Source organism: Pithys albifrons, chromosome 5 (genome assembly GCF_047495875.1).
Source record: "Pithys albifrons albifrons isolate INPA30051 chromosome 5, PitAlb_v1, whole genome shotgun sequence".
Taxonomy (NCBI): Eukaryota; Metazoa; Chordata; class Aves; order Passeriformes; family Thamnophilidae; genus Pithys; species Pithys albifrons.
Window position 1 is genome coordinate 4,489,193 of NC_092462.1, and position 17,810 is coordinate 4,507,002.

At 39.4% G+C, this 17,810-nt stretch overlaps 1 protein-coding gene across 2 annotated transcripts in view; it reads right to left on the minus strand.

Annotated features, from left to right (window-relative positions):
- Nucleotides 1-241: 241 nt before the first annotated feature.
- TRPC3 (transient receptor potential cation channel subfamily C member 3) overlaps nucleotides 242-17,810 on the minus strand; it is a 38,154-nt gene continuing 20,585 nt past the window's right edge. Inside the window, exons 4-13 of one of the 2 annotated variants that reach the window (XM_071555509.1) lie at nucleotides 13,552-13,716; nucleotides 11,269-11,485; nucleotides 10,368-10,601; nucleotides 8,671-8,935; nucleotides 7,774-7,969; nucleotides 5,816-6,025; nucleotides 4,215-4,298; nucleotides 3,669-3,744; nucleotides 1,215-1,250; nucleotides 705-795 (exon numbers count right to left, since the gene is read on the minus strand). In XM_071555509.1, coding sequence (XP_071411610.1) covers nucleotides 1,240-1,250; nucleotides 3,669-3,744; nucleotides 4,215-4,298; nucleotides 5,816-6,025; nucleotides 7,774-7,969; nucleotides 8,671-8,935; nucleotides 10,368-10,601; nucleotides 11,269-11,485; nucleotides 13,552-13,716 — 1,458 coding nt within the window. In that variant the 3' untranslated portion in view covers nucleotides 705-795; nucleotides 1,215-1,239. Of the gene's footprint in view, nucleotides 796-1,214; nucleotides 1,251-3,668; nucleotides 3,745-4,214; nucleotides 4,299-5,815; nucleotides 6,026-7,773; nucleotides 7,970-8,670; nucleotides 8,936-10,367; nucleotides 10,602-11,268; nucleotides 11,486-13,551; nucleotides 13,717-17,810 lie in introns of both variants that reach the window. The other variant, XM_071555507.1, reaches the window with a different exon arrangement.

The following is a 17,810-nucleotide window of genomic DNA, read 5'->3' on the forward strand; positions in this document are numbered from 1 at the left end:
GTTCACGTGAGCTTCTGCTCTCGGCTTTTTTAAAAATAAAAGTCTCGTCCTTACTCTTCTAAGTAAATACACTGGCTTAATAAAGGGAGTCGTGGGTGCATGACTATACAGAGATGTCGAACTGCCATTAACATCCACTTACCTGACTCCATTAACTCCTTGTAGTCATACCGTGAGTTCTGGGCTTACACACTCTACTACCATCGCTAACAAAAAACAAATATTTCAAGTAATCCTCCACTGATCTCTAGTTGGTTTATTGTATGACGAAAAATCCTATTTGTACCTGGTCACTGCAAGGAACAGAGTATTATGCTCTATCTGTTAATTTTTTCTTGCAAATTTAGTGCAAAGAATTCTCCATATGCATTCATAAACCTGTTAAAATATCAGTGAATCGATACCATTATACCTCTTTAATGCATAAATGCAGAAAAAAAAAGATAGTTCTTGCTTTTAGACAATTAAAATGAAGACAGCAATCTTTTTGTGGTGAGTTAATAAAATTTCCTAAGACTAAATTCCATAGAAGCTGTACATAAAGTTATTTAGTGCTAAAAATCTACAATACATTTTTTCAAGTATAAGATACTGAAATATTATTGCCAATAAATAGTTGTGCTGTAGTCAAAGCCACGGTTCCTTTGTTGAATCATTCACATCTCAACATATTAGGGTTTAGTTTCTCACTGAGTTTATGTATTAAAATTGCCAACTCTTCTGTTGCTTGGGATTTATCCTCCAAAAGTTCATAGCGAAGACTTGAGATGTCCTGTTTGATTTCCTTCAATTCACCTGTATTAATAACAGAGAGAAATAATTGTTAGCAAAGTTTAACATTCACTCAATGCTCTTAAGTGTCTCTTTCAGATTATTGTCCCAAAATGTTGGTGAGAGCAGGTACAGGACGGGACAGGAAGATTTACCTCCTCTTCATTCTCAGTGAGGTGGGAATGTGTCTCCATCCCTAAAACGTACCAAAGGTATTTTAACAGTCCACTGAACACTGATGTTATGCCCCACATGTATACACAACACTAAAGATTCCCAAAGTGCTGTACACAGGTTAATGAATTAATCACAGCAACACGCTGAACAGCTGGTAAATATTAGTATCCCCTTTTAAGAGAGGAAAGGCAGAGGTATTTTTTTTTCTGAAGGGATGTGCCAAGATCACACAGGAAAAGTGTGGCAGAGCTGGCAGTGAAACTCACAGCTTCTGAGTCTCTCTCCTCTTCCTTACCAACATCCTTGGAATTAGAAAGAGTCAACCAATTTAAAATTACATTACAATTTGATGCAGATATAAAAAAAGCATTTAAAAGAGAGCAACTGTCAAGGTCGGGCTCATAACAGCATGTTTTCCATCACAGGGTGTTCAGTTCAAGAGCAGAAGCTTTTGAAAACATTCAAATACTGTTCTTCAGCAAGTGTGAGGCATGTGGATTCTTACACAGTATCTGCTGCAGGAACTGATTTGTCACGTATGAAATAAAAGACCGTGAAAAGGCTCCTAAATTCTCTAGTGATGCAAACCAGGGGAAAATCCCTGGATGTGTTAAATAGCTGCAATACATAAGAATTCAGATGTTTTCTATTTAAAATACAGCAGACTTCATAAATTGTGTCTTGAAAGGCTGCATCTGGATCCTATAATGTACCAGAAATAGCGTGGCCAGCAGGCCCAGGGCAGTGACCCTTCCCCTGTACTCTGCATTGGTGGGGCCACACCCTTGAGTGTTGTGTTCAGTTCTGGGCCCCTCAGTTCAGGAAAGAGACTGAGGGGCTGGAGCGAGTCCAGAGAAGAGCAACGAGGCTGGAGCACAGGTCCTATGGGGAGAGGCTGAGTGAGCTGGGGTTGTTCAGTCTGGAGAAGAGGAGGCTCAGAGGTGACCTCATCACTGTCCAGAACTACCTGAAGGGAAGTTCTAGCCAGGTGGGGGTTGGTCTCTTCTCCCAGGCACTCAGCAATAGGACAAGGGGGCACGGGCTCAAGCTCTGCCAGGGGAAATTTAAGCTGGAGATCACAAAAAAATTCTTTCCAGAGGGAGTAATCAGGCATTGGAATGGCCTGCCCAGAGAGGGGTTGGATTCCCCATCCCTGGAGGTTTTTAAACTGAGATTGGCCGTGGCACTGAGTGCCATGATCTGGTAAAGGGACTGGAGTTGGACCAAGGGTTGGACTTGATGATCTCTGAGGTCTTTTCCAACCCAGTCGATTCTGTGATCTGTATTTGGGTGCCCATTGAGGTGCTCACGACACTGAGCACTAGTTCTGCTGTGCATCCGAAGAGGGAGATTCAGGGGTTCCCTGCCTTGCTCAGAGTGGACTATCCCCTACAAACACTGGTGACAAAGCAAGAACCATCCTGTCAGTAAATCCTGATTCTTCCACACTGTCTGGCTTATCTAGACACTCATATATACCAATACCAAAAAGGACCCTGGAAAGATCTGCACGTTCCTGGTGCTGTTGATGAGAGAACACTTTTCATCACTCACTAGGTGGATGATTTCCCACATCACAGAGCAGGAACAGAAGGAAAGTAGTGGGAATTCAGGAGAAGGGCGCACTGAGAGGAAGACACTTTCAGGAGCCTCTCTGATTTTGTCACTCACAGTCACAGCTCTGTACAGTCAGATGGGGATGCATCAGGATAACAGTCCAAGTACAACACTGCCTTTGGGAGGCACAGAGTGGGATTTAATTTAATCTTTCTCAGTCCCTGCTTCCCACTGCAGAGAGTAACTGAGGAAAAATAGAAGCTCTACTGTCTTAGCTGGGAGAACAGCCCATTCAGGTCCCTCACATCACATATGCACACAGCTGTCTGATGCTTCCATGGCAGTAAAAGCTCTGCTGATCCCAAGCTGTCCATCACTACATCACTCTACTGCCCAATATCTCAACTACAGTGCAGAATAAATACACTCCATGTTGCACACATCTCTTTTACTTCATTTGGGGAACTGCCTAGAGCACAAGGGTTTCTTTGTTGGACTGCAGGCCTGTGTTTCTTTCCTGGATGGCTGGAGGGAGGAGGACAGCACTTATCTTAACCTCATCCCAGTGGGAGTTGGGGTGTGCCTGGAGCACACAACCCTCCCAGCAGCCAGGGAAGTTCTGCACTGCCAGCAGACACCAAGCTCAGATTCCTCACTGCCCAAAAGGTCTCTGGTCATACACTGAAAGAGTGGCTACAGGTTTTCCCCACCATGCAGCTGACTGTGGAACTTGTTTAATGATGTGCAGCTTCAGTGGTGATTGTTCCTCACAGCTTTATGAAGGAAGGCAAGACAAGAAGTTCATGGAGTAAAGTGGTAAATTGTGGGTTGAGCTGAACGAAACAGAGAGAAAGATGTCCTGCAGCTCTGACTAAAAGTGTGAATGCAGTTAGTGGCTTCCTCACAAACTTCCTCTGTAGCTATGCATCATGCTTTCTTTTCCTACATGTAAACTGGGGCCTGGAATATTTCTCAGTTCTACTTCTTTGGTTCAACTTTCCCATTTTTTTGACATCACAGGCACCCTTCTACTACTATCTGAGCTTCAGGGCATGTGAAATAGAAATAATCCCTCTTTTTACTCAAAACCTCCATGCATCACTGTAATACTGATTACACAGCATGACCAAATTTGTCTCTGAATAGTGCAAAGACTTCCTTACCTTCATTGACCTCATCATTTTCTTTGTCCACTTGTGCTTTCAGAACATAACGTTTTATCAGTCTCTTCATTATTTGCTGCCAGATTAAAGCAGTTACATAATCAGGTGAGTATATATAATTAAACATTTTTCATTTTTCTTTCTTAACTATCATTGTCACATCTATATAAGTCAAAGGACAAACTGCCCCAGATCATGCAGTTCCCTCACATGGGCTTTTCTGGTGGGATGCTGAGAAAGGAAAGGAACTTGCCAACCCAGGCAACTTGCACATCCCAGAAACCAGTTTCAGATGTTTCATTCTCAGTTTTTCCCAACTGGGATATCAAAGAAAAATTTTAATTAATCTAAGGGCTAGTTTTGAAGCACCTCAAATAAAGAGGCTTGAACAACAACTGGGTTTTTTTTCCAGTAGCGTCTCAGAATTTGTTTTCTACAGGAGGTTTTCTTTATCTGGTGAAGGCAAAATGCACTTGAAACACAAAATTCTGGTAGTACCTTCACACAATTCTGCTGCTCAAAAGAGGGACCCCTGTAGGTACTCACCTGATAGCGTGTTGGCTGATTGAGGATGCTGTTAAAACTGTGCGACTCAAACACTCTGGAGTTCGACTGAGTGAAAAGGTTTAACTGGCAAGACAAGAAAGACAAAGTTAATACCTATATATAGAATAGATATAATATTTAATTATGGATTTAAAAATATATATATACTTATAATTCGCAGTTAGAATCCAACTCTTTTTTTTTAATTCAGATGGGTTGTGGATGTTTCCATTGCCACCGTATTAGAATATTATTTTTTTTAAGTAAAAGGGATCACCTTGAATTATTTGTTAGTTTGTTTGGGTTTGGGTTTTTTTTAAACACTGATAATTTTAGTGTCCTGAAGAAATAATGAATTATGACTTGGGGATAGGGATAACTGGCCAAAGCCAAGAGAGACCCTCTAAAGTGGCTTTAACAAAGATCTGTTGTGGATCTGTACTCTTAAGCTCACTTTTCACTACTAGTCCATGCCCAAAAACAGTTCTACTTAGTTGAAAGGGGTTTTCCAAAGAACTTTTTTCACCCACAGCAATAAATTTTGTTTTAAAATGGTCCTTGTTCAATTATTCAAGGATACAAAGCCATCTGATCCCAAATAATTTAAGGGTTTTGTAGCAGTGGGCTAGAAACAGAGGAGGGGAAAAAAAACCACCTTTGTGACCAATGCAGAAGGTTTGTTACCATGAAATCAGGGACTTCACTCTTACAGGTCCACTGGTGAGGGTGTAGGAAAAAAAGGTGTGTCCAGAGAAGAAAGTTCAACCCCCTAGTCTGCATCTGTCATTGATCTGCTGTGTGGCCAATTAGAAATCACTGGATCAGTGACTGTTAATTTACAGTAAAACAAATTATTTTCAGAGTATTGCTTTGGAATACACAGGGCCTTGAGCCTAACTTATAAAAAATGCCATATGTCCTCTTTAACCCACCCGTGCCCCAGTTTGCCATCAGTAAAAGGAGGGGAATTGTTACCTAATTCCCACAAGGACATGATGACACCACGTTCCATTAATATTTGTAAAGAACACTTACTTAGATACCCAAATTTAGAATGCCATGAAATGCTCAAGATTATTATTGCCAGTCCTGCCTGTTTCAAGAGTTCTTCTGCTGAGAACAAGCTTTGACAGCAGGAAGTGAATTATCATACTGACCCTACTTTTCCTTTAACTAGAACAGGAAAAGCATAAAGTTTTCTCTCCTTAGCCCTCCCCTGAACTAAAAATTTTCCTAATGAAGGCTTAAAGCATCTTTATTCAAGTAACTGCTTGTGGGAATTATCTGCATCTTTGAATACTTACTAATAATCTGTTTTAATTGTGTTTTTCCAGTCACTGAATTTTGTTGTCCTAATAAAATTTATAGCTATTTTACAAAGTATGTTTAGGCAGTCTGAAATACAGATGAATGTTATTATATTAATATAATAATAACAATGATAATAATAATAATAACAACAATATGATAAATTACTAATAGAAGTTATTAATTACAGTACTCTCATCAGAAGCACATATTATACTCTAAAACTTCAGAGAAAAGCAGAATGTTGGAATGGACACAATTCTTCAATGCAATACAAAGACTTCAGAACCTACCCTAGATTTGGAATTGCCCATTCCCATTTCAATGTCCTTCTGCAGCCGTCTCCTCCTGCACTTGGAAAAGTTAATGATCCTCATGATGAAATAGAAAAAGGATTTGGGGCTTGGGACGAGGCTGAAGGGTGGGGGTAACGTTTTCCCATCATCAAAGTAGGACAACCACAGTTTAGAACGAGCAAACTTCCACTCCACGTCACTGTCATCCTGTGTTAGGAAACAAAACCAAGTATGTGCTTGGTTTTATGAAATCCCAAACTTTTTTTAAACGGAACTTCCTTTAAATATCAACCCTTTCTGGTTTGGCATAAAATGTTATTTGCTTGCTAGTCAGACTTGAAGTAGTTCTGCAGAAACACAACCATTTTACTGAGTCTGTTCTAACCAAACTTCACTTGTCTCTTTACAGCAACATTTCATTGATAATACTTAGTTCAGGCACGTGAAACATTCAAACAAGCATTTTATTTGCACTGAGAGAATGCCAGCATTTAAACTCCTTGCTATTTAAAGTGGAACTTCTGGGGGTTTTTAAAGCCATGTTTTTCTTATTTAAGTGGTCACATGACTTTGGTACTCACACCACCAGTGTTGAAGTATTCAAGGCAGACATGGCTTAAAATGGTTGTGCTCACAGCTCTTGACACAGCCCATGACCAGTAACTCTGATTTATAACAGAGTACAGAAAACACAAACTTTGCTGTCACAAAGAAATTGTGTTAAAAACTAACAAACTTACTTTGTCCTAATAGTCTTACTGAAGTTTTCCAAAGCTGGACCTGGGTGATTCCAAAGGTTAAAGGTTTATTATAACTACTTTTCTCCTGCTGAATTTTCTGACATTTCCCAGAGCTCACTGAAAATACTGGCAATTAGATATTCATTTGTAATGTGTCTTAGATAGTCCTTTTCTGTTTGTGTGGGTGTGTGCCTGCATCCATGTGAATGGAGCACTCTTTGAACTCAGGGTCTGGAAAGCTGGCACTATAAATACACTTTTACTTTCATTTCAGCAACTTGAGATTTATTTTTTAAACCCAAGTAACCTTTGTCACTTTAAATTTTCTGGTTTGGTTTTTAATTGGAGTTGGATGCTAAATATACTATTTAACTGTCTTTAAAAATAAAGATATTTTGTCATCATAATGGAACTCAAATAGAGTATATGTCCTTTAATAAGCAATGCAGCCAGTAACATTGTGGGAAATTCAGGTATTTATTCAACAGAGCCATTTGGCATATTTGAAGAAATACTGCTACTGTGTTTTGGGGGCATATGGCAAAGCTCAGTAAATCTAAAAATCAAGTTTAAATATTGTACCTGAGGTGGGAACAAAGCACATGTCACAAAGCAAGTGTGTGAGCATTGAAAAGTGTGGCTGAGTCATAATGGTCCTGAAGAGAAGCACCTGTATCACACCCCAGGTACCAAGGCATGGAAATGGTAATAAATTATGTCTGTGTAACACTGCTGTGCTTAAGTGTCTACCTCATTTGAGGATTAGAACTAAACCCCAGGTTTCCATTAAAGAACATGTCAAAATGCATTTAATTCATATCCTACTGATCTTTCAAATAATTCAGTGCACTATAAGGAAAGATGCAATAAGAATTCTCAGGAAATTGGGAATGAACCACCCATGTCTCCAATTTTACAAGCAGTTCCTTTGTTTGCTGCTTCCCAGCATGTCAGGGTTGCTTTAGATTTTAACATTTCTGGAAGGATGGCATCTCCTTAGAGGTATATATGTGACACAAGATGCACTACTTGTTTAGATCCTGTAATGCTCTGCAGCATGGCTGGGTTGTTGGATAAAGTCTGCCCTGTCTTTCGTGACATCCTTTACTCTTCTTTGTACTTTTGCATATCAAGATGTGCTCATTGAAGTAATTCCCATTAACTCTGCCCTTTTTCCAACATAACAAGGGAGAACAAGTTGAGAACAGAGCCCACCTCAATTTCTTGGTAGGAACTGTTGATCATGGCAATCAGCATGTTGAGCAGAACTACCACCATTGTCACGTTGTATATGCCATAAAGGACATAACCAATGTTCTCTATGAACTTATGGTCGTATTTGAGGACAACAGAGGTGACTTCAGACAAGCCAAATATTGACCAAAATAAGGTCTTGAAACTTTCTTCCACTCTGCAGAGAAAAAAAGGAAGGCACTATTAGTAATTACAGAAATAAATATGTAAGTTGTGTTTGCAGTGACTGATAAACAATCTCAATTAATTTATCTGTGAATCAGGTTTGCAGAGCACTGATCAAACAACAAACAGGCAAGGAAGCATTTTCACAGTCCATTCAATTTCTCCTCTGTGCTCCACCTACCCATCATAGTTGTAACAATGCATGCAGAACAACAGTCCAGGACTAGAAAGGTATTTTATATCCAGGTTTTGAGATGAACCACAATTGCATCTCATTATTTTCACATCTAAGTCTGCTGGGGCAGACTGTCCCTGTCCTAATAAGGTTAAAATGGGCTGATGGGAACAAAACCACTGCTGTCCTTTCAAGAGCTTCTGGTTAAAACTTCCATTAGGTAATTCAGAAGATATCAAGTAATATTTTCCTACAATTTGTTGCTCACATCTGTATGATTAAAATAATAGAGAGGTAAAATAGTTTTAAACTGCCATGAGAGCTTCCATTAAACAAACAGAAAAAAATTGGCCTTTTGTATTCTATTTATAAGGTTCTGAGACACCTGATTTCCTGCTGACTTCACCTGTCTTTTAACTAGGGGAGAGCACACAATATGTCACAGGCTTTGTCACTTTAGTGAAAAACCTCCAAGTTGCATCTTGGCTTTTCTGCTGTAACCCAAACCTCATACTTACGTTGTAAAGGCCGGGTTTAGTTTAGCTCCAAGGTAGTAGGAATATAGTATGAACATTCCAATCATGAATGCAAGAAATACCATAATGAAAAGGACCATAAACTTGAAGATGTCCTTAACAGTCCTTCCCAGTGAGATCTGCAGGGGCCCAAAGCTCTCGTTTGCAGGCAGGATGTAGGCGATCCGAGAGAAGCTCAGGACCACAGCAATTGCATAAAGGCCTTCAGATATGATCTGGGGATCAGATGGGAGCCATTTATCTCTGGCTGGAAGACATAAAATACAGGGGTTACTCATTTATCACAATGCTGGGAAACGAATCTTGGGAGGGTTTTTCCATTAACGTGTCTGAATTTAGTTGAGACAAATATTTGAAGAGGTTAATAGTTGCTACTCTGTTCCTATTTCATTTAAGTCACAAATGATGGAAATAAGTTACATTTTCTCCTGCTAGAAGAAAAGTGACATTTTCTCCTGCAGTTTGCATTTCAACTGAACTAAATAACAATAACTGATTGTTATTGCTTTTCCTAACATGCCTGTGTTATTAGCTGCCATAATAAGCACTGTGTTAAAGCTGGAAATTTATTCTATGCTAAAGCTGGAAATTTATTCTTCTTTGCTGTCTCACAGTGTTGGTTGATGAACAATTTCCTTTATTGATCACACGAAGCCTTTGCCATTGTTGCAAGTTCAGGATATAGCCCTGTTCCCATAGTGATCATAAAGCTTTTTGCCAATCACCTCAAAAGAAACGGGACTGTGGGTTTTACACACACTGTGCACAGAAGCAATTGAGTTGTATAGAAATTCTTGAATCACTATGTGAACTCAAACACCAGAATATCACTGAATTAAAATGTGTTTCATATCAAAATGCCACGTGTTTCTCAATGTCTATTCACATACTCACAAATTCAGATTGGTTACATAGCAATGAAGTTAAACAACAAAACCAGACCTGCTGTTACAATATACTGAAGCTCACAAAGCACATGCTAAAATACATTGTCAGCAGCAAATACAGCATTTGCTTGTGTTACAAATACAGATTCATCCCACCCTTAATGACAATTTCTGTGCTGCAATAACTATTTAGTACTTTTATTCTATTTGAGCAGATCTTTACTGGGCTAGCATCCTTCCTGCAGGAGGAAATGCCAATAGATGTTTATGAATATGAATAACTACTAAACAACTGAACAAAAAAAAAAATCAAACCGATCACATCAACATTTTATCTGTAGTGCAATTAGCCAAGAATAAAATACAACTTGCAAGTGTTTAAAATCAAGGGGATCAAATTTAGCCCTTGGATAGAGAGATACAACAAAATCATGGACAGCTACATTTGAACTGATTTTTTCCTTACACCTATTACTTGGGGTTTATATTATAGCAAATTTATTTGTCAAGTTAGCCTCACAAAAACTACTGTTTAAATACCATAGAAATAAAAAATAAATAAATACCATAGAAATAAAAAAATAAATAAATACCATAGAAATAAAAAATAAATAAATACCATAGAAATAAAAAATAAATAAATACCACAGAAACAAAGATATTGAGGCACAAGAGGTTACACAGTGTCATGAACACAAACACTGCAAATACTCATCCTCAGGCTCCTCAGTGCTACTGCATCCTTCAAGCTTCCCTGTGTTCAATGCTGTTTGGCAGAAAAGTGACACTCACCATAAGTAAAATACTCAATTTCGGGAGGAAGGGTGACCTCAGAGAGGTCACTCTCCTCGATGTAGTTGTCCACGTACTGCTGTGCCTTGGTGGCCTGCAGGAATGCCAGGAGCCTTGCTGTGAAAGCAGCAATGAAGATGGACAGCATCCCAAAATCCAAAACATTCCACAGCTGCAGGATGTATTCCCTGGGTCCTTCCAGCCACAGCTCTTTGCATTCTGACCACATCATACCTGCAAGAAGCAAGGGAAAAGCATAGCAATGTTTGCCAAGCTGTTTGCATTTAAATCTCTGCATTCTCCCATTTCAGTGGGACAAAACCTCACTTACTTGCAGTGGGACACCACCATCCCCCCCCCCAACTAAGGCTCTCTTGGTTTCAACAGAGGTGCTCAAATAGCAAGGCTTTAATTGAGATTAATTAACAAATACAGCTCTGGCATCCCCACACAGGGCCTTGACTTTGCAGTGAAATTATTATGGCCTAACAACATAACTTCTGTACTTCCAAAGTGGGAAAAGTGTAAAATGTGGGGGAAACATCCCTCTTCTCACTTTGTTACCATTTACATTCATAAACCACTTCTGAATCAGAAGGATTCATCTTCATGGAGGACCAAACCACCCAACAACACAAAAGAGCAAATATATGTGGCACAATGATACTACTTTACAGCATGAGATGGTTTTCAGCAGAGAAAGTGGAATCTGGTTTTGTGTAGTTCCTATTTCTTACTCAAACACCTCCTCAGAAATTAATTTACATGGGTGTAATCCAGAAATTAATTTACATGGATTTAATCCAGCTCACAACCTCATGGAATTTACATTTTTATATATTTTACAATTTATATCTGCAGGGAAACAATTGATACAAAGATGAAGGGGCCTTATACCTACCAAGCACCCATACCATGATCAGCATTTCTGTCCAGGTGAACTGGGTGGTCTTCACCCTAAAGATCTGTTTTGGGTAATCAGTGACAGTGACATTGGGCAGCGTGGAAATACCCTCGAATCTGTCTGAGGCATTGAACACCAGCAGGCCTAGGAAAATAATGAAGGATGCTGCATGTGCCACAAATTTCATAAAAGGGCTTCGAAGAATTCTTCCAAGCTGCAAAGGCAGAATGAAAGCAGTCACTCAGTTTTCTCCAAGGAACATCAGGCATTCCAGAAGCGTAAACAGGCACTCAGAGCTCAGGGCAGTCAGAAACCTCATCTCTAAAGGGTACTCCTGCAAGTGCACTGAGCTGTGGTGCTTGACTGTTTCAGAAAAAGCCTCCCATAGGGAGCCTCGTGGAGTGTGGTGTCCTGTTCCTGAGCGTTCATGGCATTCCACACACTCTAGATGGCAATGTTGGAGGGGAAACGCTCCAAGGAATTACAAACCAACAACACCAGTGACCAGAAAGAGTTTGCAAAGCAAGGCCAGGCAAAGATGAATTATTAAAGCCTCAGAGTAGCAAAATGTTTTCCCTACCAAGAGTGTACTATCAGTTTGTCTACGACTGTAGCTCTAGGAAAAATTAGTCATTTTCTCATCTCTGGCTCCACAGAGCACATGTTCAGAACTAGAAGTGCCAAATAAACACCTGTGTCTACTAAAAGTAATGATTGATCCACAAAACAGGCTGAGATCAGAAATGTTAACCATTCTCAAATAAGTTCAGTAGGTTTAATTCACATCTGCACCTGGTGAAAAAAGCACAAAGCAGCAATGGCACAAACTGTCTGTCTGCACCAAAGGAGAGGACCAGCTGCCTCCAGAAGACCAGACTCTTCTTTCAAGGAAAGGTTTTCCTGGGATTTGGGTCAGCAGCTATGACCTAGGCAGACCAGCACCCACTAAACTGCATTTCCTACCTGTGCAAACAGCCTCAGGTTCCCTTCCTGCTGCTGACCTTCAGAAAGCATTTTGTAATTGCTGGATCAAACAACTGACCTGAATGTATAGCAGTTTATTTGACATGAGCACCAGGAAAAACATCAGATGTTTCTGGGACTGGGAATTAAAACTCAAGGACAAATGTCACTTTTCCATATTAGACACCAGCTAAAAATATATTAATATGTTTCTATGATATGGAGCTGTGAGTGAGGGGTGTATTTACTGAAGTCATTAACGGGAAGTGACATTTCAGAGAATAAGGAGAGTAACAATTACACTATTTCCATAAAGGTTTATCTTTAAAGCAAATAAATATTTAATCCACAGAAAAGACCAAGTTCCTTTCCCTTCAAATATGTAGAAGTAGAGCAAAATTGTATCCTTTTTGAGATGAATTACAAGAGTGAAATATGAATGAAACTCTAATTTCTTTGCTGTACACTATTTAAGGAAATAAAATTGAAAGAGCACATCCAGCAAAGAAGTAAATTTACTTAATTTTTTCCCTAAATGTTAATGCAACAGAGAAATCTTCCTTCATCTGATTTACCCAAGATCTATAAATTTACTTCATTTGCAAACAATTCACATGCCACAGACTACCAGGATTCCAAAGAAACTGCTGTTACTTTCCTTGGGAGATCATCAGGAAAACTGGAGGCATCCTTACACTTCCACATAGTTTCAAAAAGCTCAGAGTTTACACTTATGCTCTTGTACAAATATATCCTATCCCATGGTTGGAATACTGCATTCAATTTAATTTCTGCTCTAGGGTTCAGCTGGTAAACAGACCTCCTAGGGCAGGACTAACAAATATTTTACTTAAGATTAAGTTCTGCATCAGTGAAGTCAACAGATGTTCTGCTAATGGTTTATATGGGAACAGCATGAGCCCTTAAATGCCATCAGAGGAGACTTAATGAAGAGTCTGAGCGGAGACTTGCAAAAAACCCACGTAAATAATACAAATATAATTACATAGCACAGACTGTGAGGTGAACACATTCTATAGGAATTTAAAAAGGTAAAAAAGCTCTCAGGGAAAGTTATTTTTTCTTTCTTTAAACTTCACATCAGTTTCTTTTCATGCTTCATCACTGTGGTCCCCTCTTTACAGTGCAAATAAAACAAGTAGCATCTTTTGGCTCAAGATCAGAGAATACTAAAAACACCATTAATTAAAATTTGGAAGCAGCAGACTTAGAGGTACAACACTGCATGTCAAATGCCAGCAGTTGAAAAGCAGCTCCATGAACATCACAAGAGAGGTAATTTATAAAATTCAGTACCCTGCTACATGGTGCAATCCAATAACCAATGGCTAGAAATGGAAGGCCCAGTGCCACCACCAGCACCACCAGACACTTGATAGCTATGGTCTGCTCCCGTAATCCTGAGAGGTTTTCATACCAGATAGTCAGGAGCTGCTGCTGGCAGTTTGGATGGGCCACAAACTGCAAAGGAAAAGAAACAAGACATGTTATCATTAATAAGAAGAGTTACGTAACTGCCGTGCACACAATCAGGATCGCCATGGTAGGTGTTAAACAAAAAGGATATGAAAATAATTCTGGTAACTCTGATAACTTGTGTTGGGTTAAGAGGGAGATTTGACATCAGCTGGTTGTACCTTAGGATAAATAATTAAAATACTGTAAATCTTGGATACTTATTTTATTATCCCTTGTACTCTGTAGAGATCATTATGTACTATACACGCTGTTGTTTGCCAGGTCTTGCCTGTAAAACTCCATTAATATTCCAAATCTCATTAAAAAGTGCACAGAGTAGTACAGCAGGACAGACTTCTTAAAGAAAATCAAATTAAATCATTGGCAATGAAAACAGGGGACTTTAAAGCTCTCAGGAAGAGAAATCTGAAGCTGTTGTATGAACTTTAAAAAGGGAAGCAATCTTCATACTTTAATCCACTTTGCTCTAAAATTAAAGACCCCTAAGCATTTTGCTGGGTGATTCATTAACCAGTTCACACATTAATGCAGCTTGTACATGGAGCAGATTGGCCAATGGAAATAAATAAAAAGATTGTAAAAGTCTTTTAAGAAATTAACATCAACTCAAACTACATTTCTTTTCTTTTTCCTAGGCTGTCACTTTTCAAGCTTATGCAGCATAAAAACTGCCAGCCTGGCCCATTTGAGAAGAGATTGGGGGTTTTGTGTGCTTGTGCATTCTGACATATGCCCCCAGTCTCTTCTTTCACTGAGATAAATTTCACTGTCATCTCAGGACATCAAAGGGACAAATCCCACAGCAGATTAACTGCGGACAAAGGCAGGAAAGTAAATAATTATTTCAAATTACAAAGACATTTTTAAAATCAGGCTTAAAACTGTAAGGAAGAGGAGAGAAGAAACACCCTCATCATTCCTCCTGTTACCAGTGGGAATGGGAAAAACAGTAAAGGAGCTTTAAGGGAGCTCACTCAGGGCTGTAAATCAGCCCACAGGCCCTGTGGCATCTCATCCAGAGCTCTGTGCTGCTTTATTCCTGCTGCTCTATCAACGTTTGGATCTGACACTAACAGATCATCTGCCTGGCTATAATTTTCCACAGAAAAGGGAAGATTTAGTGAATAAAATGCCTGGGGTAATGGGCAAGTTCTTCTCTGGCAATGAGTCTAAGGGCTCTTGAGAAGATCTCAGTGACTTATTTAACTCTTGGCAACTGCACAACGCGCAGCAATTCCAAGACCTCGGAGCAAGTCATGTCACTTCTCATCCATAAAAGCTCTGAAATCCATCCTTCTTCTCTCAGTCTCTTCTGAAATATTTCAGTTTATGATGGTGTTGGTTTTATTTGCCGCAGCTGTAGACTCTGCCGTGTCCACCCATGTTGTGTGTGTGTCCTTGGATTATCTCTCCAGCCCTGCCATCATCTCTCCCAAGGAAAGTGGGTTCACATCACATTTTACCTACTGTTCACATCATCCTGAAATCTTCCTGCATCTCCCTTCTGCTATTCCGTTTTCCATGCATTGTCATACTTGTCATCACATATGTTGATCTTATTATTACATTGATCCAATAGTTTTGGATCCAATCCAAACCCCAGGGAACAAAAAAGGTGCATGAGGGCAGTACCTGGTAATTTAAAAAAAAAAATCCCAGTTTTAATGTAGCTGCTTTTCTGAGCACAACTGACTGTAACACTTCTGATGTTTTCAGTTTCATGACCAGAAATGAAGTCATCAGTATGTAAATATTTTTGTGTGTGACTAAGAGAGATTATAATGTTATTTATTCCTACCATCCTAATGACTGAGTTTAGATGTAGCAAGAGCAGATCCTGGCACACTCTGATACACAAAGAGAATTTTGTATCTCCGTTCTTATCTATCGATTCAAAACTTCAGTGATGGAAAATTAAATCCTGTGATTTTACTCCAACTCTCATTGATTTCACTCAGAATTTCCATTCTGATTTTTTATGTCAGCTAGAACTGCAGAACTTGGCCCAGGGTCAGCTCTCCTCTGAAATTTTGTTGGCAATCTACAGAGAGAGTTGAGAGACAAAACTGAAAGCACCACTGCAGCAGCAATTCAGCATACAGAGCAAGACTACTTGTTCTAATTCCTTTTATTTTCTCTCCTTAATTGCCTCAGTCCTTTGCTATTGGGGCTGCAGTTGCATTCTGAACCTTGCCTTCAAAATCATATCGTGTTTAAAAGATGGGCTGAACTCTGATGCTGTACCCAGGGTATTAAGTGCAAGAGTTTCTATACTAATAGAATTAAAAACTCCATTTCCCTAGCAGTGAACTTCTGAGCACATTTGCTCACTTGTCATATGCTTTTTGCTCCCTCTGAAAAGGGCACACGGCTCATTAACTCTTTCATGGACCTGTTTGCACCAGGGAACTGCCCTTAATGCAGCTGGCCCAGAAGCACAGCCAGAACTACGGAAAGCTGAGGAACAGCCACATCCTCATCTGATTCCTGCAGTCGGGGGCTGAAATCATCCCCTGTGGAGCTCCCACATCTGAGGCTGTTCTAGGCAGAATATCACTGTCATCTGTCCCAGCTGTGAGGGAGCAAACCCCAGCAAACCAAGGGGCATTCCCTGCCTCAGCCCTTGCCCTGCCCTCTGCAAAGCCACTTGCAGGGAAAAGCACATATATGTGGATATGGAAACGACTCTGCACCATCTATTTCCTTCTTGTGGGTTCTGAACTGTGTTTGTCATCTGTCAGCACTTTCAGTTTATCTCTTGCAAGAGAAGAGAACAAGTTTACTGTGTGGAATTGGTTTTTTTGGGAGGTTTTTTGCTCTATGTAGATTTTTGTTATTATAACAGATCTCTAAGGTCTTTGCTCAGCAATGAATTTCATCAGTGACAACAACCTCTTAAAAGAAACCCACAGCCTTCAGCAAGGAAGCTGAGACACGAGTCTCAACCATGTCTGTACACATTAAACAATCATAAATAATTTATGTGATATTTCAACACTATAACATGCTTATGCACTTCAATTTTTTTCCCCTGTTCCATTCTTTTTAATTTATTTAATGCTTTTATATATTGACCTTGAATTCATGTGCTGTAGATCCATTCTGTGTTGAAAACGAGGATTTGCTGTTTGGGATCTGTGTTTGCAATTCCTGTTACCAATCTTTTGGGGACACAAACACCAGCATTTCCCAGTGGTTCTGGCAAGGTGCTTGCAATCCATCTGACATGGCAGATTGGCTCAAGAGGTTGCCACAGAACACAGGGTTATTTATGCTGAGAAACAAAAGGCTTCTCGTGGAGATGATGGAACTATAATGGCTGTAAAGAATGGAAATTATGCTAATCTTGTAAATAGGCAGCTGTAAATAATACATGCACACTGCTGTGTTTCCTGGGTCCTCTCACAGCAGGACACACAGTATTAACTATTCTCTGTGCTAGTGTGGGATCTTGAGGAGAACAACAAAGCAATACAATAAAAACTGCTATGACTAATGGATATGTATTATGTCAAAAGTGTGATGCACAGTTCCATTTTTCAGCATGTAACATTCATTCACAAAATAACTGTGCACCAAAAATTTCTTTGAGAGGGGCATCAACTGAACACACATTGTACTTTCCAAAACACCAGTAAACCCAGGTGCAAAAATGAAGTGAAATGAACTGATTAACCAGCCACAGACATAATCCGTACATTCTCAGGGCTGAATTTTAAAACATTTTTTTAGAGGAACACACGGAGGAAATCATGCAGAATTTCTCACTACAACTCACAGAGTTGCAGATGAGCTGCTTGATTTACTGTTGTATTTTGAAGTAAATTAATAAATAATATACTTAATGCCAACTTAAAAATCCTCTTGTGTTTTTTCAAAGTAGTAAAAGGAATGCTTTTGTATAAGAAAACCCAAACCAACCAATGAAAAGAAAAACAACAAAAAACACATACAAAAAACCAAACCAAAACAAAAAAAACAAACAAAAAAACCAACAAAAAATCGAAGTGTTGATAGGAACACTATTAGAAAGCTGCAAGACTTACATCCCAGAATTTTATTGGTCATATGTACAT